Source organism: Trichomycterus rosablanca, chromosome 10 (assembly GCF_030014385.1).
Source record: "Trichomycterus rosablanca isolate fTriRos1 chromosome 10, fTriRos1.hap1, whole genome shotgun sequence".
NCBI classification, from domain to species: Eukaryota; Metazoa; Chordata; class Actinopteri; order Siluriformes; family Trichomycteridae; genus Trichomycterus; species Trichomycterus rosablanca.
In genome coordinates, this window is record NC_085997.1 from 1,981,677 (window position 1) to 2,004,925 (window position 23,249).

General features: G+C 41.0%; 1 protein-coding gene across 6 annotated transcripts in view; it reads left to right on the top strand.

Annotated features, from left to right (window-relative positions):
- LOC134321132 (calcium-activated potassium channel subunit alpha-1-like) overlaps positions 1-23,249 on the top strand; it is a 66,945-nt gene that overhangs the window by 28,785 nt on the left and 14,911 nt on the right. For all 6 annotated transcript variants that reach the window (XM_063002699.1, XM_063002704.1, XM_063002702.1 and 3 more), the window contains 6 exons: positions 6,885-6,946; positions 10,078-10,171; positions 11,604-11,715; positions 15,639-15,714; positions 21,350-21,425; positions 21,625-21,795. In XM_063002699.1, coding sequence (XP_062858769.1) covers positions 6,885-6,946; positions 10,078-10,171; positions 11,604-11,715; positions 15,639-15,714; positions 21,350-21,425; positions 21,625-21,795 — 591 coding nt within the window. The remainder of the gene's footprint in view (positions 1-6,884; positions 6,947-10,077; positions 10,172-11,603; positions 11,716-15,638; positions 15,715-21,349; positions 21,426-21,624; positions 21,796-23,249) is intronic.

Here is a 23,249-nt window from a genome sequence, read left to right on the forward strand (position 1 = left end):
TAAACTACTGTCCTCCATCCATCCTGTCAACTACTGTCCTCCATCCATCCTGTTTACTACTGTCCTCCATCCATCCACTAAACTACTGTCCTCCATCCATCCTGTCAACTACTGTCCTCCATCCATCCTGTTTACTACTGTCCTCCATCCATCCACTAAACTACTGTCCTCCATCCATCCACTCAACTACTGTCCTCCATCCATCCTGTTTACTACTGTCCTCCATCCATCCACTAAACTACTGTCCTCCATCCATCCTGTTTACTACTGTCCTCCATCCATCCACTAAACTACTGTCCTCCATCCATCCACTCAACTACTGTCCTCCATCCATCCTGTTTACTACTGTCCTCCATCCATCCTGTTTACTACTGTCCTCCATCCATCCACTAAACTACTGTCCTCCATCCATCCACTCAACTACTGTCCTCCATCCATCCTGTTTACTACTGTCCTCCATCCATCCACTAAACTACTGTCCTCCATCCATCCACTAAACTACTGTCCTCCATCCATCCTGTTTACTACTGTCCTCCATCCATCCTGTCAACTACTGTCCTTTATCCATCCTGTCAACTACTGTCCTTTATCCATCCACTCAACTACTGTCCTCCATCCATCCTGTCAACTACTGTTCTCCATCCATCCTGTCAACTACTGTCCTCCATCCATTCTGTTTACTACTGTCCTCCATCCTTCCTGTCAACTACTGTCCTCCATCCATCCTGTTTACTACTGTCCTCCATCCATCCACTAAACTACTGTCCTCCATCCATCCACTAAACTACTGTCCTCCATCCATCCTGTTTACTACTGTCCTCCATCCATCCTGTCAACTACTGTCCTTTATCCATCCACTAAACTACTGTCCTCCATCCATTCTGTTAACTACTGTCCTCCATCCATCCTGTCAACTACTGTCCTCCATCCATCCTGTCAACTACTGTCCTCCATCCATTCTGTTAACTACTGTCCTCCATCCATCCTGTTTACTACTGTCCTCCATCCATCCACTCAACTACGGTCCTCTATCCATTCTGTTAACTACTGTCCTCCATCCATCCTGTCAACTACTGTCCTCCATCCATCCTGTCAACTACTGTCCTCCATCCATTCTGTTAACTACTGTCCTCCATCCATCCTGTCAACTACTGTCCTTTATCCATCCACTCAACTACTGTCCTCCATCCATTCTGTTAACTACTGTCCTCCATCCATCCTGTCAACTACTGTCCTCCATCCATCCTGTTAACTACTGTCCTCCATCCATCCTGTCAACTACTGTCCTCCATCCATCCACTCAACTACTGTCCTCCATCCATCCTGTTAACTACTGTCCTTTATCCATCCACTCAACTATGGTCCTCTATCCATTCTGTTAACTACTGTCCTTTATCCATCCTGTCAACTACTGTCCTTTATCCATCCACTCAACTACTGTCCTCCATCCATTCACTCAACTACTGTCCTCCAATCATTCACTCAACTACTGTCCTTCATCCATCCTGTCAACTACTGTCCTCAATCCATCCACTCAACTATGGTCCTCTATCCATTCTGTTAACTACTGTCCTCCATCCATCCTGTCAACTACTGTCCTTTATCCATCCACTCAACTACTGTCCTCCATCCATCCTGTTAACTACTGTCCTCCATCCATCCTGTTAACTACTGTCCTCCATCCTACTTCTGTATGAGAACACTTCTGTCCTTTATCCATCCACTCAACTACTGTCCTCCATCCATCCACTCAACTACTGTCCTTTATCCATCTACTCAACTACTGTCCTCCATCCATCCTGTTTACTACTGTCCTCCATCCATCCACTAAACTACTGTCCTCCATCCATCCTGTTTACTACTGTCCTCCATCCATCCACTCAACTACTGTCCTCCATCCATCCACTAAACTACTGTCCTCCATCCATTCTGTTAACTACTTTTCTCCATCCATCCACTAAACTACTGTCCTCCATCCATCCTGTTTACTACTGTCCTCCATCCATCCTGTCAACTACTGTCCTTTATCCATCCACTCAACTACGGTCCTCTATCCATCCTGTCAACTACTGTCCTTTATCCATCCTGTCAACTACTGTCCTCCATCCATCCTGTTAACTACTGTCCTCCATCCATCCTGTCAACTACTGTCCTCCATCCATCCACTCAACTACTGTCCTCCATCCATCCTGTTAACTACTGTCCTCCATCCATCCTGTTAACTACTGTCCTCAATCCATCCACTCAACTATGGTCCTCTATCCATTCTGTTAACTACTGTGCTCCATCCATCCTGTCAACTACTGTCCTTTATCCATCCACTCAACTACTGTCCTCCATCCATCCTGTCAACTACTGTCCTTTATCCATCCACTCAACTACTGTCCTCCATCCATTCACTCAACTACTGTCCTCCATCCATCCTGTCAACTACTGTCCTCAATCCATCCACTCAACTATTGTCCTCCATCCATCCTGTCAACTACTGTCCTTTATCCATCCACTCAACTACTGTCCTCCATCCATCCTGTTAACTACTGTCCTCCATCCATCCTGTCAACTACTGTCCTTTATCCATCCTGTCAACTACTGTCCTCCATCCATCCTGTTAACTACTGTCCTCCATCCATCCTGTCAACTACTGTCCTCCATCCATCCACTCAACTACTGTCCTCCATCCATCCTGTTAACTACTGTCCTCCATCCATCCTGTTAACTACTGTCCTCAATCCATCCACTCAACTATGGTCCTCTATCCATTCTGTTAACTACTGTGCTCCATCCATCCTGTCAACTACTGTCCTTTATCCATCCACTCAACTACTGTCCTCCATCCATCCTGTCAACTACTGTCCTTTATCCATCCACTCAACTACTGTCCTCCATCCATTCACTCAACTACTGTCCTCCATCCATCCTGTCAACTACTGTCCTCAATCCATCCACTCAACTACTGTCCTCCATCCATTCTGTTAACTACTGTCCTCCATCCATCCTGTCAACTACTGTCCTTTATCCATCCACTCAACTACTGTCCTCCATCCATCCTGTCAACTACTGTCCTCTATCCATCCTGTTTACTACTGTCCTCTATCCATCCTGTTTACTACTGTCCTCCATCCATCCTGTTTACTACTGTCCTCCATCCATCCTGTCAACTACTGTCCTCTATCCATCCTGTTTACTACTGTCCTCTATCCATCCTGTTTACTACTGTCCTCCATCCATCCTGTTTACTACTGTCCTCCATCCATCCTGTTTACTACTGTCCTCCATCCATCCTGTCAACTACTGTCCTCCATCCATCCACTCAACTACTGTCCTCCATCCATCCTGTTTACTACTGTCCTCCATCCATCCACTAAACTACTGTCCTCCATCCATCCTGTTTACTACTGTCCTCCATCCATCCACTAAACTACTGTCCTCCATCCATCCTGTTTACTACTGTCCTCCATCCATCCACTCAACTACTGTCCTCCATCCATCCACTAAACTACTGTCCTCCATCCATTCTGTTAACTACTTTTCTCCATCCATCCACTAAACTACTGTCCTCCATCCATCCTGTTTACTACTGTCCTCCATCCATCCTGTCAACTACTGTCCTTTATCCATCCACTCAACTACGGTCCTCTATCCATCCTGTCAACTACTGTCCTTTATCCATCCTGTCAACTACTGTCCTCCATCCATCCTGTTAACTACTGTCCTCCATCCATCCTGTCAACTACTGTCCTCCATCCATCCACTCAACTACTGTCCTCCATCCATCCTGTTAACTACTGTCCTCCATCCATCCTGTTAACTACTGTCCTCAATCCATCCACTCAACTATGGTCCTCTATCCATTCTGTTAACTACTGTGCTCCATCCATCCTGTCAACTACTGTCCTTTATCCATCCACTCAACTACTGTCCTCCATCCATCCTGTCAACTACTGTCCTTTATCCATCCACTCAACTACTGTCCTCCATCCATTCACTCAACTACTGTCCTCCATCCATCCTGTCAACTACTGTCCTCAATCCATCCACTCAACTATTGTCCTCCATCCATCCTGTCAACTACTGTCCTTTATCCATCCACTCAACTACTGTCCTCCATCCATCCTGTTAACTACTGTCCTCCATCCATCCTGTCAACTACTGTCCTTTATCCATCCTGTCAACTACTGTCCTCCATCCATCCTGTTAACTACTGTCCTCCATCCATCCTGTCAACTACTGTCCTCCATCCATCCACTCAACTACTGTCCTCCATCCATCCTGTTAACTACTGTCCTCCATCCATCCTGTTAACTACTGTCCTCAATCCATCCACTCAACTATGGTCCTCTATCCATTCTGTTAACTACTGTGCTCCATCCATCCTGTCAACTACTGTCCTTTATCCATCCACTCAACTACTGTCCTCCATCCATCCTGTCAACTACTGTCCTTTATCCATCCACTCAACTACTGTCCTCCATCCATTCACTCAACTACTGTCCTCCATCCATCCTGTCAACTACTGTCCTCAATCCATCCACTCAACTACTGTCCTCCATCCATTCTGTTAACTACTGTCCTCCATCCATCCTGTCAACTACTGTCCTTTATCCATCCACTCAACTACTGTCCTCCATCCATCCTGTCAACTACTGTCCTCTATCCATCCTGTTTACTACTGTCCTCTATCCATCCTGTTTACTACTGTCCTCCATCCATCCTGTTTACTACTGTCCTCCATCCATCCTGTCAACTACTGTCCTCTATCCATCCTGTTTACTACTGTCCTCTATCCATCCTGTTTACTACTGTCCTCCATCCATCCTGTTTACTACTGTCCTCCATCCATCCTGTTTACTACTGTCCTCCATCCATCCTGTTTACTACTGTCCTCCATCCATCCTGTCAACTACTGTCCTCCATCCATCCACTCAACTACTGTCCTCCATCCATCCTGTTTACTACTGTCCTCCATCCATCCACTAAACTACTGTCCTCCATCCATCCTGTTTACTACTGTCCTCCATCCATCCACTAAACTACTGTCCTCCATCCATCCTGTCAACTACTGTCCTCTATCCATCCTGTTTACTACTGTCCTCTATCCATCCTGTTTACTACTGTCCTCTATCCATCCTGTTTACTACTGTCCTCCATCCATCCTGTCACTTACTGTCCTCCATCCATCCTGTTTACTACTGTCCTCCATCCATCCTGTTTACTACTGTCCTCCATCCATCCTGTCACTTACTGTCCTCCATCCATCCTGTTAACTACTGTCCTCTATCCATCCTGTTTACTACTGTCCTCCATCCATCCTGTTTACTACTGTCCTCCATCCATCCTGTCACTTACTGTCCTCCATCCATCCTGTTAACTACTGTCCTCTATCCATCCTGTTTACTACTGTCCTCCATCCATCCTGTTTACTACTGTACTCCATCCATCCTGTCAACTACGGTCCTCCATCCATCCTGTTTACTACTGTCCTCCACCCATCCTGTCACTTACTGTCCTCTATCCATCCTGTTTACTACTGTCCTCCATCCATCCACTCAACTACTGTCCTCCATCCATCCTGTTTACTACTGTCCTCCATCCATCCACTAAACTACTGTCCTCCATCCATCCTGTTTACTACTGTCCTCCATCCATCCACTAAACTACTGTCCTCCATCCATCCTGTCAACTACTGTCCTCTATCCATCCTGTTTACTACTGTCCTCTATCCATCCTGTTTACTACTGTCCTCTATCCATCCTGTTTACTACTGTCCTCCATCCATCCTGTCACTTACTGTCCTCCATCCATCCTGTTTACTACTGTCCTCCATCCATCCTGTTTACTACTGTCCTCCATCCATCCTGTCACTTACTGTCCTCCATCCATCCTGTTAACTACTGTCCTCTATCCATCCTGTTTACTACTGTCCTCCATCCATCCTGTTTACTACTGTCCTCCATCCATCCTGTCACTTACTGTCCTCCATCCATCCTGTTAACTACTGTCCTCTATCCATCCTGTTTACTACTGTCCTCCATCCATCCTGTTTACTACTGTACTCCATCCATCCTGTCAACTACGGTCCTCCATCCATCCTGTTTACTACTGTCCTCCACCCATCCTGTCACTTACTGTCCTCTATCCATCCTGTTTACTACTGTCCTCCATCCATCCTGTTTACTACTGTCCTCCATCCATCCTGTCACTTACTGTCCTCCATCCATCCTGTTAACTACTGTCCTCTATCCATCCTGTTTACTACTGTCCTCCATCCATCCTGTTTACTACTGTACTCCATCCATCCTGTCAACTACGGTCCTCCATCCATCCTGTTTACTACTGTCCTCCACCCATCCTGTCACTTACTGTCCTCTATCCATCCTGTTTACTACTGTCCTCCATCCATCCTGTTTACTACTGTCCTCCATCCATCCTGTCACTTACTGTCCTCCATCCATCCTGTTAACTACTGTCCTCTATCCATCCTGTTTACTACTGTCCTCCATCCATCCTGTTTACTACTGTACTCCATCCATCCTGTCAACTACTGTCCTCCACCCGTCCTGTTTACTACTGTCCTCCATCCATCCTGTCAACTACTGTCCTCCACCCAGTCTACTTCTGTACTTTATCCATCCAGTCATCTACTGTCCTTCATCCTGTCGTCTACTGTCCTCCATCTTTTCTACTTCTGTACTCCATCCAGTCAGCTACAACTGAGTCATGAGTGTGGGCTAGAGCAGAAAACACTTGGTTCTTTCAGTAACAAAACGCAGTGCAGAAATGCATGAATGTGGTCAGAAAATGCTGCTAATGTTCAGTGTATGTTCAGGGTAAAACATGATTCTGGCGTGTAATGGGTGCGTGCTATGTTCTCTTGTTCTTCTCAGGTGGTGCTGGTGTTTGCCCTCAGTATCGGAGCGCTCGTCATTTACTTCATCGACTCTTCAGCGTGAGTATTCTTTCTTTTTATTATTAATAATAAAGAAAGTTCCTGTGGATTTATTCACTGTTATATTGGCTGCAGGTTTTAGGATCGTTTTTGGCTACAGAGGCACATGAAACACACCAGCACATTTAAGCACTTAATTATTGGTTCTTTATTGTCTTTTTAGATTAAAAAAATAAATAAAAGTGCATAATTCTGATTGCTGTGGAGGCTGTGAATCAGATGTGATTGTTCACTAGTGCACTAATGAAGGGAGGAGGAAAAGGGAAAGGCCACTTCCTGTTAGACAGGAAACACAGTTAATGAGAGCAGGTGATGGAAACATCAGTCAGTGGAGTGACTCCAGCGGCATTGTTCCCGCTAATAACCCTCTCTGCGTTCCCGCCGGGACTGCTGGTGCTGATAATTGTTTTTCTGTGTAGTTCTGCTTCTGGAAGGGCTGAGCGACGTTATAGTGTTAGTATTGTGATATATGAATATGATGGTGGATGAGTGTCTTCATCTACCAACAGTGGCAACCCGGGACTAGGGTTAGAACCAGCAACCTTCCAGTAGCTCAGGGCTGCAATGCAGGGTGTTCATGAGATACTTCACATACCGTTCACATCAAAGCTGTAGAGTTAATCAGCTGCATCAAACAATCATCCTTCTTCCAATCAACCTAAAGTACCCACAATGGGATTCACGATACTGGGTTCACGATACGATTTTGTCCCGATTTTTTTAAACAAAATTAAATTGTAGACAAATTATGACAAAGTTTCCTTTTATTATTTCTCTTTAAAAAAATAAAATAAACTATGCAAAACACCAAAACAATTCCAAATTAAATAAATGAAAGAATAATACAAATAAAGAAAGTATCCTCACATAAATAAATTTGGCTGGAAATTCCGAACCTGGCAACCCTGTAGTGACGTCGATCGGGCGAGGTGAATAGCGCCAGCGCCCTCTGCTGTTTAAAGTGAATATCGATTCATTATACATGTAAACCGATTTGAATCGTTACACATGTGAATCGATGTTTAACTGTCTTGTGGTGCATCGTTACATCCCTAACCTAAAGCCATCAGCTATTAAAATTTTCCCATCTAAAGCTATTTAGTGAAACATGATGGGTACTACAACCCCCCTGTTTCTTATTCCACACCCCAACCCAAACAGTTACCAACACAGATAACAAAAAGTGCCGGTCAATCATGTGTACTCTGATCTTTAGGACTCCTGCTTCATTTTAAGCTTGATATGATAGTGATGTTCAGATCACAGCGATTCACTTGTGACCTAAAATGATAGTCATATTATTATTTCAGTTGTGTACTTATCAGTATGGATGTGGACAGGACGTCGATCTGATCTGCTCTATCTCAGGGCTACAGCTGTCAGACAGCCTAATCTATCAGTAGGTCAGGTGTGTGTGTGTGTGTGTGTGTGTGTGTGTGTGTGTGTGATCCGTCCCTCCCTTCAGGTATTAGTTACGTTAAATGTCTCTTAATTACAGCGGGCTCTCGGTTTACACTCGGTGGCTCATGAAGGGCCGTGACGTGCTGATGAGGAACACTGTGATCGTTTTACAGCCCCCACCTGACCCTCTTCACCCCCATTTAAACCTGCTCACATTATACATACACAAAAAGTGGTGAGAACCCCTAGTGGCCACTTTTTTGGGGGGAAAATGGCTCTCACTGGGGTTCACTGGAGTCCCAGAGGAACGGCTTAGTAACCCTGTCTCTTCAGAATGTTCAACCCAGCTGTCAATTAGTTGTAGCCTATCGGTTAAGGTACTGGATTAATAATCGAAAGGTTGCTGGTTCAAACCCCACCACTGCTAGGTTGCTACTGTTGGGCCCTTGAGCAAGGCCCTTAACCCTCCATTGCTTAAAAACCGTATAATGTAGGTCCGCAATTAAATAAATCGTGAGGATTTTGTGCACGTAAACAGACATGCCCAAAAACAGACACACAGATATATTACTACAGCCACACACACACACACATACACACACACACACACACACACACACACACACACACACACACACTTGTGCTCTGTGAATAGAAGGCAGTTTAGTTATTATTTATTCACAAGGCCATTTGAGCTCAATATTTGCATACGTTGTGTGTATGATGTGTGTGTGTGTAGCGTGTATGTATATAATGTTTGTGTGTGTGTATATGGGTGTATAGTGTGTTTGTGCACTTGAAACAACAGGTTGAGGTTACCCAGCATGCATTTCAAACAGTAGCGGGGTAAATTAATATGCAGGCGGTGGACGAAATAATGGAAACAGCACCAGAAATCAACGCCGTTATGCTGGAGGAGCTTTTGACATCCTGACATTCTGAATGCAAACCTTTCAAATGATGAAACTTCAGGAAGGTCATGGTGTTTCATGAGAGCTTCTCTGTGTAGAGCACTGTGAGAACTCTAGTCTCTTTTACTAGACGTTATAAAATCATAGGAGGAGGAGAAGTCCAGCTCGTGCTGTGTGCCATGTTAGATTAAGGGTTCATGTTTTACTGAATCTCTGGTGCGCTTTGTTCTTTATCTTCACATCGCTGAGCGAACTCGACGTTCTTTTCATCAACACCGAACACTGCTGTTATGTAATCCGTACTGTTTGTGACTGACATACGGGGCATACACGTTACACCTTCACCATCATTTGCTCCGGTGAAAGTGCAGCTCTCGAAACCCACGCCGCGTAGTCTGAGGTGCATCTGGGGTCTCGGGAGACTCTTACAAACCCTTGATGAGTTCTAGGCAAATAAATCCGGAGCTCTGTTCTCATGCGCCATATGATCAGCAGTAGATCAGCACGAGTGGTCGTCGTGTGGTTGTGATTACGACGTGATGACTTTAAAGCCAACGTTCTCATGTTCCTGTTATTTCTATAATCAGCCGTATACGAAGAAGAAGAACGCCTTTATTTATCGTATATACATGTACAGGTGCACAGTACAGTGAAATTCTTTCTTCGCGTATCCCAGCTTGTTTTGGAATCTGGGGTCAAAGCGCAGGGACAGGCATCGTACAGCACTCCTGGAGCAGGCAGGGTTAGGGGCCTTGCTCAAGGACCCAACAGAGTTTGGATTTGAACCGACAATCTTCTGTGTGTGTGTGTGTGTTTCAGTCCGATCGAGTCGTGTCCACACTTCGATCAAGATTTCACTCTGCAGATTGACATGGCTTTCAACATCTTCTTCCTGCTCTACTTTGGCCTGCGGGTTAGTACACACAATCACACACGCGCGCACACACACACACACAATCACACTCAAACAACAATAATAATAATAGCAATGATATGATGATAAATATTAACTAGAACAATAATAACTAATAACAATGATCGGAATAATAATGATTGTTATAATTATGTTAATAATAAATAATAATAATAGGGCAGCTGTAGCCTAGTGGTTAAGGTACTGGACCAGTAATCAGAAGGTTGCCGGTTCAAGCCCCACCACTGCCAGGTTGCCTCTGTTGAGCTCAATTGCTTAGATTGTATACTTACACAACTGTAATTCGCTTTGGATAAAAGCGTCTGCTAAATGCCAAAAATATAAATGTAAATGTAATAATTAGGGCTGTCAAACGATTAAAATTTTTAATCGTGATTAATCTCAGAATTTCATATAGTTAATCGCGATTAATCGCATTAAATAAAATCTGTGTAAATGTTATAGAAAACAAGGTTTTTTAAGTGAAATGTTACCATTAAAATGGTGAACACATTTTATGCTAAATGTACTGATGTTAAAAACTGCTGGGACAAGAGAAAACTGTAAGGGAGTTTTATTCACTCACATACTAGGCAGTAATACTATCCAGCAGAGACCCTTGACTTCGTATAAATGTCAGATTGTAGGTTAGAATTTCTCCATCAGCAAACATTGTAGATCAGCGGTGCTTTAGGTGGGATAAGGCGTAGTTATTGTAACAGACTTTTCTGTGCTTGTATCGTGACAATGGTTTGATGGACGTTTCTACACGAAGTGAGTGTGTTTTGACCCTTTGGGGCTTCCATAGTTCATGGACTAGCGTGCTTGACTCCGGTATTCAGTGCCGTAACAGATTAAGTTAATAAAGTGTTTTGCTCCCGACAACTTGTGAATATAGCGTGTATTTATTTCTTTATAAGTGCATCCCTACGACGCTCAGTTATATTATTTTAACAAATCGCAAATGAACAACGGTGGCAAGTCCGACATTAAAACGTTTGTTCTACCAGTCAAGTCTCAACATGAACTAGAATTTGCGTTAACGGCACTATTTTTTTTAATCGCGTTAAATTGAGATTGCGTTAATGCGTTATTATCGCGTTAACTTCGACAGCCCTAATAATAATATAATGATTAATATTAACTTGAATAATAAATACTACTTACAATGATGATTATATTTATGATAATAATATAATAATAATAATACAACAATGACTAATATTAACTAGAATAATGAAAACTAATAATGATTATAATAATGATGATGATTACAATTATGCGAATAACGATCATAATATAATAATGACTACTATTAACTATAATATAGTAATTACTACTAATAATGATGATTATAATTATGCTAATAATCCTAATAAATAATAATAATCCTGAATAATAAATTGAGTTTTTTCCTCTCTGTCTGTATCAGTTCATAGCAGCGAACGATAAGCTGTGGTTCTGGTTGGAGGTGAACTCGGTGGTGGACTTCTTCACCGTACCTCCAGTGTTCGTATCGGTCTATCTGAACAGGAGCTGGCTCGGTGAGTCTTCACGCTTCATCTCAGCATCTGAACCCCAGCAGTAATAACACACACCAGCGTTAATGTGCTAATGTTATCACGGCTCCGTTTACATTCCGAGGAGCTACAGAAACGAGCTCGTATCAACATGGGTGAGACTCGCTCCTTACACGGACGTGTTACACCAGTCCTATAAACTGTGATCACAGTTAGATTCAGTCTTCCTCTGTTTCTCTACAGGTTACAGACATTCTTCAGATTATGTCCAAGGTTTCAAGCTTCAGTTATTAACGATTCACAGATTTAATCAATCGGCTCTTTTGTTTCTTCCGCGAGGCCGTACCTGCTTCCTGGTAATCACACGAAGTGTAGTTTTTCTGCCTGTTATTTCTATTTTCGAGTCTGTTTGATTGGTTTGTTGGAGTTTGGTTGGATTGGTTTGGGTTGGGAAGCCCTGCCTGCGATGGATCGGCTGGTCTCATTGTGGCTGGTGTTTTTTGGTGGAACCAGACCTGCAAAAACTCGTACCAGGATAGAGGAGATGCTTCTTTTTTTTTTTACACCAGCCTGTATTATGTAAAGTCTGTGGAAAGCCTTTTGTTTTGTTTACCTTCTTTTCATGTAATTTGGGAGGCTCAGAGGCAGTTCCAATTCTTTTTATGAGGTCTCTGTATGGAAAGGAACACAGCTTCATCTCAGTACAAGCAAGTGTGCATCACCACCTAGTGTCCACAGTGTGTAACATAAAAAGAACAAAGCAGCTCTTCTCGACACTGTGTTTCTCTCACTTCTGTACCGATCCAGATGTCAGAAGGGAATCAGAACCTCTGTTTATTACACACATACAGATCACACACTTGATAATTTATCGTAAAAATGATTTTATTCTAGTTAATGAGCTTTATCTTTACGACGTATGTACAAATATATAAAGCGGTCAGGATTATGATCTGTACTGGTGAGTCCATCCCTCCCTGGATACCACCGGAGATCAGATTATGGTGCATCAGCAGGGATTCGTGAGCTCCGTAGGATTTATTATGTGGGGAACTTCGGTGCAAATGTTCCAGTACAATCTGATCATGTCTGCTCTCTGAGGATTTACCTAGATTACCCAGCATGCCGTTCATCCCACTGAGCTATCATAGAATGTAATGAATTGATAAAAGACGTTCTGTGGTAAAAGTTTGGACACGCCTTGAGACATTTCTATGATTAAATGTGAGCCATGTCTTCTAAATTCACTGAGTAAATAGTTTGTGTTCACGTTATCACTCAGAAAGTCACTGTTAGCAGTTGTTGTGGCTTAAACACAATAATTCAACAATCAGAAGGGGTGTCCCAATACTTTTGTACATACATTTTTCTTTAGTATTCACACTGAACTGCTAAAATGAACGAGTGACTAATCTACATCTGGCTCAGGGATGAAAAAGCAGGAGGAGGCAGAGCACAGCAGAGCCCGGGGATCAGTATCAGTTTAATTAAATCACAGTCTGATGTTCTGATGACGTTCTTTCTTCTCCTAATGACCAATCCGTGCTTGATGTTCTTGAGCGAGGGTTTTCTTCAGCTCTCGCTAACAGAATCTCCCTGGGTTTGGGTGACCTGCTCCAGGTTTGTAATCTATTTTTGTGGTCAAAGCAGCCTGGTCCTAATGACAGGAGGTTCCTCTAACTCTCTCTGGATGCATTATGCTGTTCTAATGACATCAGCCAGATCTGTGTTTCAGACGATCTGGTTCTGATACAGAACGATCACATCAGGATTTACTAAAGGTAAATGGAGATGCTCAAAGTGATCCTGGTAGCCTTCAAACCAGACTAAGTCATTTTACCAGTATGCATGGGTTGTGTAATGCTCCAGTAGTGTTTGCAGAGAAGGAGCCCCATGTCATGATGCTCCCACCACCATGCTTTACTGTGAATTCGGTGTTTTTGAGATCGTACCCAAAAGCCACCCAAACGTTCTTTCTTCAAGCTGTAAGATTCTATTTGTGTTTCATCTGATCATCTAAATTCTAGATGTTAGAATCTCTGTGCTTCTTTTTGAGCAGAGGAGTTTAGCATAGGCTGCAGGAACAGAAACCATTCCAGATGTTTATTGTTCTCCATCTAACTATTGTTCCTGCTGCTTTCGGGTCCTGTTGCAACATAACTGTTGTTATTATTACAGGCAGTTCATGTATATTATTTTCCTGCCTGCACGCATTTGGTTCATACACTGGAAGCAAGCGTATCATATCATGAGCATTACATTCTAAAGCACTCGTAGCCGTCACAGTGCAGTAGATTAATTTACCAATCTGGCATTTTTTCATGCCTGTTTGTAAAGAAGCTTAGACTCTAATATCCTGATGACTGAGGGGGTATTTTAAGGTCATGCTACGTGACTGTTTGTTTTTCCTTTTAATCATAAATGCTGGATTTATTTTTTAGTTCCTCACATGGTCGGTTCTAATATTATGGAACAAAAAAGGAAAGGATGGCCTCTCAGTCATAATAGCACAATGTGAGAGTTTTTTATGGCGTTACTGCTTTTTCATGCTAATCGGTAGGGTACAAGATTCATGACAATCTTACTGAGAATCTAAAATCCTGACATTCATCCCTACAAGAATTTAGGATGATGAAAATGTAGCAATACTAAAAAACTCAATTCATTCAAGCCTGGAGTTTTTTACTGTGGACATACGGCTGTTTCAGGACTAACTTGAGTTTCATGGTTGCCTGCTGGAGAAACACATTATTCGGTTCATGCCCCAGTTCTCTGATAGAACCACCTACTAAAATGAACATGGCAATGCCTATTTGGTAGCACTGGTGCATGTGAGGCTGAGGGATCTATTAGATGTTGGTCTGATGGAGGTTCCTTGTAGTTCAATCGTTGAATGCAGCAGATCTGATCAGCAAAAAGACCTGATGGACTTTGATAAGAACTAAATCGTTATGGTCAGATGACTGGGTTGACAGATGACAGGTTGCTGGGTGGCCAAGAATCATTGGTGCCAGGGGACATTAAGGCTATTGTGTCTGGTACGGACCAATAGAGGATCTACTAAGGTTCTGGACGACCCCAAAATCTGTCCAAATGTCACACTTTTGAGTGTTTCTCATAATCTTTCTGCTCTCTTAGGATCAGAAACTTGGGTTTGAATGTGTTGTGTTGTTACAGGACTAGACGTGTGTGTGTGTGTGTGTGCTGGATTCTTTAGATTTAGACCACTGGCCAAACCACATCATCCAATCACTGTCTCCTGTGTATTAGAGCTCAGCTTGTAATATCCTGATGGATGTGGGGGGGTGTTAATCTGGCGCTACATGACCCATAATCACTGGAGTACGGATCTGCTTTATCTCTGAAAGTCCTTCTCATGATTTGTGCATCTCCTCTTGGAATCCGGTTGGGATTACGGTGACGTCCATCATCACTGTGGTTTATTGCGCTGTGGAACGTTCCTCAGAGCTGTGAAGGACTGGGAGCTTGTATCTGACGCTCTTTCCATCATGATCCCAACTAAATTGCTGGTTTATCGAGGGCCGGATGGAGATACGCACTCAGAAATAGTCCAGAACACGCGCAGACGTAAGAAATCCTGCGCTGAACTTTTTCACAACGGGTATCGAGTAAAGATCAGCCACGGACTGGTTAAAGAGAAAGCTGAGAGAAAAGGATTTTGTCATTCTGTCTCATCCTGCTTCCATGCTGTATCGTACTGGGGTAAGAAGGTGGAAATTTCCTCCCATTACGGATATATTCTCTCAAATCAACTGAGGAACGTTTTAGTCTTGCTATCATCTGTCACCACGAACAGTCAATAAAAACAGACCTTAGGGAAGCACCACATATTCAACATGTACATTGTAGGTAGATGATCAGGTGTACAGTGCTGTGTTATTTCATGGCTGAGCATGTTCTTCCTCTTCTTGTGTTGTTTCATGCAGGTTTGAGGTTCTTACGAGCTTTACGGTTGATCCAGTTCTCAGAAATACTACAGTTTTTGAATATTTTAAAGACTAGGTAAGTGTGCTTTATAACAAACTCATGCTGTACATGGGAATTTGTGATCAAAGCTAGGAAATCACGTTTAGCAACATAGATGGTTGGATAGATAGGTAGGTAGGTAGGTAGGTAGGTAGATAGATAGATGGTAGGTAGGTAGGTAGGTAGGTAGGTAGGTAGATAGATAGATAGATAGATAGATAGATAGAAGGTAGGTAGGTAGGTAGGTAGGTAGGTAGGTAGGTAGGTAGGTAGATAGATAGATAGATAGATAGATAGATGGTAGGTAGGTAGGTAGGTAGGTAGGTAGGTAGGTAGATAGATAGATAGATAGATAGATAGATAGATAGATAGATAGATGGTAGGTAGGTAGGTAGGTAGGTAGGTAGGTAGATAGATAGATAGATAGATAGATAGATAGATAGATAGATAGATAGATAGATAGATAGATAGATAGATAGATAGATAGATGGTAGGTAGGTAGGTAGATAGATAGATAGATAGATAGATAGATAGATAGATAGATAGATAGATAGATAGAAGATAGGTAGGTAGATAGATAAATAGATGGATAGATAGATAGATAGATAGATAGATAGATAGATAGATAGATAGATAGAAGATAGGTAGGTAGATAGATAAATAGATAGATAGATAGATAGATAGATAGATAGATAGATAGATAGATAGATAGATAGATAGATAGAAGATAGGTAGGTAGATAGATAAATAGATAGATAGATAGATAGATAGATAGATAGATAGATAGATAGATAGAAGATAGAAGATAGATAGATAGATAGATAGAAGATAGGTAGGTAGGTAGATAGATAGATAGATAGATAGATAGATAGATAGATAGATAGATAGATAGATAGAAGATAGATAGATAGATAGATAGAAGATAGGTAGGTAGGTAGGTAGGTAGGTAGGTAGGTAGATAGATAGATAGATAGATAGATAGATAGATGGTAGGTAGGTAGGTAGGTAGGTAGGTAGGTAGGTAGATAGATAGATAGATAGATAGATAGATAGATAGATAGATAGATAGATAGATGGTAGGTAGGTAGGTAGGTAGATAGATAGATAGATAGATAGATAGATAGATAGATAGATAGATAGATAGATAGATAGAAGATAGGTAGGTAGATAGATAAATAGATGGATAGATAGATAGATAGATAGATAGATAGATAGATAGATAGATAGATAGATAGATAAATAGATGGATAGATAGATAGATAGATAGAAGATAGAAGATAGATAGATAGATAGATAGAAGATAGGTAGGTAGGTAGGTAGGTAGGTAGGTAGATAGATAGATAGATAGATAGATAGATAGATAGATAGATAGATAGATAGATAGATAGAAGATAGAAGATAGATAGATAGATAGAAGATAGGTAGATAGATAGATAGATAGATAGATAGATAGATAGAAGATAGATAGATAGATAGATAGATAGATAGAAGATAGGTAGGTAGATAGATAAATAGATGGATAGATAGATAGATAGATAGATAGTAGATAGATAGATAGATAGATAGATAGAAGATAGAAGATAGGTAGGTAGATAGATAAATAGATAGATAGATAGATAGATAGATAGATAGATAGATAGATAGAAGATAGAAGATAGATAGATAGATAGAAGATAGGTAGGTAGGTAGGTAGATAGATAGATAGATAGATAGATAGATAGATAGATAGATAGATAGATAGATAGATAGATAGAAGATAGATAGATAGATAGATAGAGATAGGTAGGTAGGTAGAGTAGATAGATAGATAGATAGATAGAAGATAGAAGATAGATAGATAGATAGAAGATAGATAGGTAGGTAGGTAGGTAGGTAGATAGATAGATAGATAGATAGATAGATAGATAGATAGATAGATAGAGAGAGAGAGAGAGAGAGAGAGAGAGAGAGAGAGAGAGAGAGAGAGAGAGAGAGAGAGAGAGAGATAGATAGATAGATAGATAGATAGATAGATAGATAGATAGATAGATAGATAGATAGATTAGATAGGTAGGTAGATAGATAAATAGATGGATAGATAGATAGATAGATAGATAGATAGATAGATAGATAGATAGATAGAAGATAGGTAGGTAGATAGATAAATAGATAGATAGATAGATAGATAGATAGATAGATAGATAGATAGATAGATAGAAGATAGAAGATAGATAGATAGATAGATAGAAGATAGGTAGGTAGGTAGATAGATAGATAGATAGATAGATAGATAGATAGATAGATAGATAGATAGATAGATAGATAGAAGATAGATAGATAGATAGATAGAAGATAGGTAGGTAGGTAGGTAGGTAGATAGATAGATAGATAGATAGATAGATAGATAGATAGATAGATAGATAGATAGATAGATGATAGATAGATAGGTAGGTAGATAGATAGATAGGTAGGTAGGTAGATAGATATAGATAGATAGATAGATAGATAGATAGATAGATAGATAGATAGAAAGGTAGGTAGGTAGGTAGTAGATACAGAAAGTATTCAGCCCCTTGAACTTTTCAACCTTATGCCCCATTCAGGCTTCAACCTCCAACCGCTCTGCCAATTGTAATTTTTTGTGAAGAATCAACAACCAAGTGGGACACAATCGTGAAGTAGAACGAAATTTATTGGATATTTTAAACTTTTTTTAGAAATAAAAAACTAAAAAGTGGGGCGTGCAATATTATTCAGCCCCTTTACTTTCAGTGCAGCAAACTCACTCCAGAAGTTCAGTGAGGATCTCTGAATGATCCAATGTTGACCTAAATGACTGATGGTGATAAATAGAATCCACCTGTGTGTAATCAAGTCTCCGTATAAATGCACCTGCTCTGTGACAGTCTCAGAGTTCTGTTTAAAGCGCAGAGAGCATCATGAAGACCAAGGAACACACCAGGCAGGTCCGAGATACTGTTGTGGAGAAGTTTAAAGCCGGATTTGGATACAAAAAGATTTCCCAAGCTTTAAACATCTCAAGGAGCACTGTGCAAGCGATCATATTGAAATGGAAGGAGTATCAGACCACTGCAAATCTACCAAGACCCGGCCGTCCCTCTAAACTTTCAGCTCAAACAGGGAGAAGACTGATCAGGGATGCAGCCAAGAGGCCCATGATCACTCTGAATGAACTGCAGAGATCTACAGCTGGGGTGGGAGACTCTGTCCATAGGACACAATCAGTCGTACACTGCACAAATCTGGCCTTTATGGAAGAGTGGCAAGAAGAAAGCCATTTCTCAAAGATATCTATAAAAAGTCACCTGGGAGACACACCAAACATGTGGAAGAAGGTGCTCTGGTCAGATGAAACCAAAATCGAACTTTTTGGCCACAATGCAAAACGTTATGTTTGGCGTAAAAGCAACACAGCTCATCACCCTGAACACACCATCCCCACTGTCAAACATGGTGGTGGCAGCATCATGGTTTGGGCCTGCTTTTCTTCAGCAGGGACAGGGAAGATGGTTAAAATTGATGGGAAGATGGATGGAGCCAAATACAGGACCATTCTGGAAGAAAACCTGTTGCAGTCTGCAAAAGACCTGAGACTGGGACGGAGATTTATCTTCCAACAAGACAATGATCCAAAACATAAAGCAAAATCTACAATGGAATGGTTCACAAATAAACGTATCCAGGTGTTAGAATGGCCAAGTCAAAGTCCAGACCTGAATCCCATCGAGAATCTGTGGAAAGAGCTGAAAACTGCTGTTCACAAACGCTCTCCATCCAACCTCACTGAGCTCGAGCTGTTTTGCAAGGAAGAATGGGCAAAAATGTCTGTCTCTCGATGTGCAAAACTAATAGAGACATACCCCAAGCGACTTGCAGCTGTAATCGCAGCAAAAGGTGGCGCTACAAAGTATTAACGCAAGGGGGCTGAATAATATTGCACGCCCCACTTTTCAGTTTTTTATTTCTAAAAAAAGTTTAAAATATCCAATAAATTTCGTTCCACTTCACGATTGTGTCCCACTTGTTGTTGATTCTTCACAAAAAATTACAATTTCATATCTTTATGTTTGAAGCCTGAAATGTGGCAAAAGGTTGAAAAGTTCAAGGGGGCTGAATACTTTTGCAAGGCACTGTAGATAGATAGATAGATAGATAGATAGATAGATAGATAGATAGATAGATAGATAGATAGGTAGAAGGTAGGTAGGTAGGTAGATAGATAGATAGATAGATAGATAGATAGATAGATAGATAGATAGATAGATAGGTAGAAGGTAGGTAGGTAGATAGATAGATAGATAGATAGATAGATAGATAGATAGATAGATAGGTAGATAGATAGATAGATAGATAGATAGATAGATAGATAGATAGATAGATAGGTAGAAGGTAGGTAGGTAGGTAGATAGATAGATAGATAGATAGATAGATAGATAGATAGATAGATAGATAGGTAGAAGGTAGGTAGGTAGGTAGATAGATAGATAGATAGATAGATAGATAGATAGATAGATAGATAGATAGGTAGAAGGTAGGTAGGTAGGTAGATAGATAGATAGATAGATAGATAGATAGATAGATAGATAGATAGATAGATAGGTAGAAGGTAGGTAGGTAGGTAGATAGATAGATAGATAGATAGATAGATAGATAGATAGATAGATAGATAGATAGATAGATAGATAGATAGATAGGTAGATAGATAGATAGATAGATAGATAGATAGATAGATAGATAGATAGGTAGAAGGTAGGTAGGTAGGTAGATAGATAAATAGATAGATAGATAGATAGATAGATAGATAGATAGATAGATAGATAGATAGAAGGTAGGTAGGTAGATAGATAGATAGATAGATAGATAGATAGATAGATAGATAGATAGAGATAGATAGATAGATAGATAGATAGATAGATAGATAGATAGATAGATAGATAGGTAGGTAGGTAGGTAGGTAGGTAGATAGATAGATAGATAGATAGATAGATAGATAGATAGATAGATAGATAGATAGATAGGTAGGTAGATAGATAGATAGATAGATAGATAGGTAGAAGGTAGGTAGGTAGGTAGATAGATAGATAGATAGATAGATAGATAGATAGGTAGGTAGGTAGATAGATAGATAGATAGATAGATAGATAGATAGATAGGTAGAAGGTAGGTAGGTAGGTAGGTAGATAGATAGATAGATAGATAGATAGATAGATAGATAGATAGATAGGTAGGTAGGTAGGTAGGTAGGTAGGTAGGTAGGTAGATAGATAGATAGATAGATAGATAGATAGATAGATAGATAGATAGATAGATAGATAGATAGATAGATAGATAGATAGAAGCTCTACCCACTAGGCTACCACTGTCCCAGTGGCTCAGAATCCTCCTCCTGCAGCGACTAATCAACACTAACAAGACATTGATATTAATGAGAACGATGTTAAAGGATCAGACTCGGCCTGTGTGGGCCTAGAATACACAGAGGAATTTAACATTTTTAAAATAATGCAAACAGGAAGAAAAATATATAAATAAATAAATATAATTCTGCTTGATTGAGGTTGTGGCTGATTGGTTTAGCGATAAATATATAGATTCTGATTTGTTACTTAAGCTATTAATGGGTTAAACTTACTGCACTGTTTAAAATCCACAAAAATGTTTTGTTTTGCAGCAATTCCATAAAGCTGGTGAACTTGTGCTCAATCTTTATTAGCACATGGCTGACTGCTGCAGGCTTTATTCACTTGGTGAGGGAACACTTAACATTTCTACCTGTAGTTTACAACTAACACTGAATAATGTTGAGAAGGTGTCCTGGTATCTGGTATCAAGACATTACCAGCAGGTCCTTCAACTTATTGTCCATGCAAATGTTTGTGGGGTGGCCCTAATGTTTTGGTTCTTCAGTGTATTGAACACTAATGTAATATCGTTGTCACATTTCAGGTGGAAAACTCAGGAGATCCGTGGGAAAACTTCCAAAATTTCCAGCAGCTCTCGTACTGGGAGTGCGTGTATTTACTCATGGTAACCATGTCCACCGTGGGCTACGGAGACGTCTGCGCTAAGACTGCGCTCGGACGCCTTTTCATGGTCTTCTTCATCCTGGGCGGATTGGTAAAAAAACAAAAAATCCTGAATTGTATCTTGAGGCCGGGTCACACCAGAACCTTGGATGTTCTAGGCGTGGTCACGCTGAGACTGGGACATTTTAGCCAGGAATGGTCCACCATTGTGGTTCGGTTAGCAATTTCATTAGGCTAACTCATCAGCTGGGACTTAATTCTGGTTTTCTAGGCTTCATAAATACTGTTTAACGTCCCAAACATGTAAAACATTTGAAATTTGAGTCTCTTTGAGTCTAGCTAGTTGAATTAGTACAGCTATACCGGACGTTAACATGGAATCTAGCATCAAATAACCTGATGTGATTTTTAACCCCTAAATACCAGTTATCAATACAAACAACTCTCAACACCCATTGTTAGACCAGTCCCAGTCTCACTGCCCATCATTAGAGTTTACATTCAGCTGTAGGTTTTCCTCCTGTGTCCCCTTTGCACGGTTTGTTTCTATTTTATTTAATCATTAGCCTAAATATGCATGTAATTATGCTGTAATTATTAACCTAAAGTTCAGGTTCCTAGTCTTCCTCACCTAAACAACCAACAAACTCCATGACGGGTTGAAGAGTTATCACATGACCATGTCTTCTTTAAAAACATAAACATTTATTTAGAACTTATTTGTATAATTCATGGTTGGCCGGCCATGACAGCACAACACCAAGGCAGAACAACACTGGCTCAAAACCCACACAAGGGAACGAAAGAACGAAATCATCACTGTAAAAATAAACTGTAACCAAAAAACTGCAGCATAAAGCAGGACTTGATGGAATAGAACAGACTGGGGACCGCATTACAGGAGCAGAAACACTGCACTCCACACTGTTCTCTACAGGAAACACAGAAGATACAGGGAGTGCTTTAGTGCAGCTCCACCAGCTACTTAGTCCACCAGCAGAGGAACCAAATAGGGAACCTTTGGAACCTCACAAAGCTGTAATGCCACTTATGGAAAACCTGAGACACAGGGACTCATGTGCCCACCAGAAAGATGCTAGCAAGGGAGCGAGGGAGTCAAATAGTCAGAAAGTCAGAGGACTAAGCGTAGAGCTGAGTCCCAGTTATCCCATTAAAGTCTTGCTCCCAGGTGTAGCCAGTTTGACAAGGTGCTGGGAATGCTTCAGATAGAACTACATGTTACACCTAGCACGCTTTACTTTTTACTCTATGGTTGGTTGAATTAAAAATACAGAAGCAAAAGCAAAAATCATGGGAAACGACATAGTTTCAAAATATTGGGAAAGGATGTGGAACGTGTTGAAGTATCTGTAAGAATCATCCGCTTGGTTTGGTGTATACATACGATCGGTGGCTGCATATGTGTCGGAGCAGACCGGTGCTAGCCTGTGACCAAGTGCGATGTGGGGTTAAATCTAAATTAGGAGAAAAAGGGCCAAAAACATATGTAACATTGAACTAGTAAGACATGTTACATGTTACAAA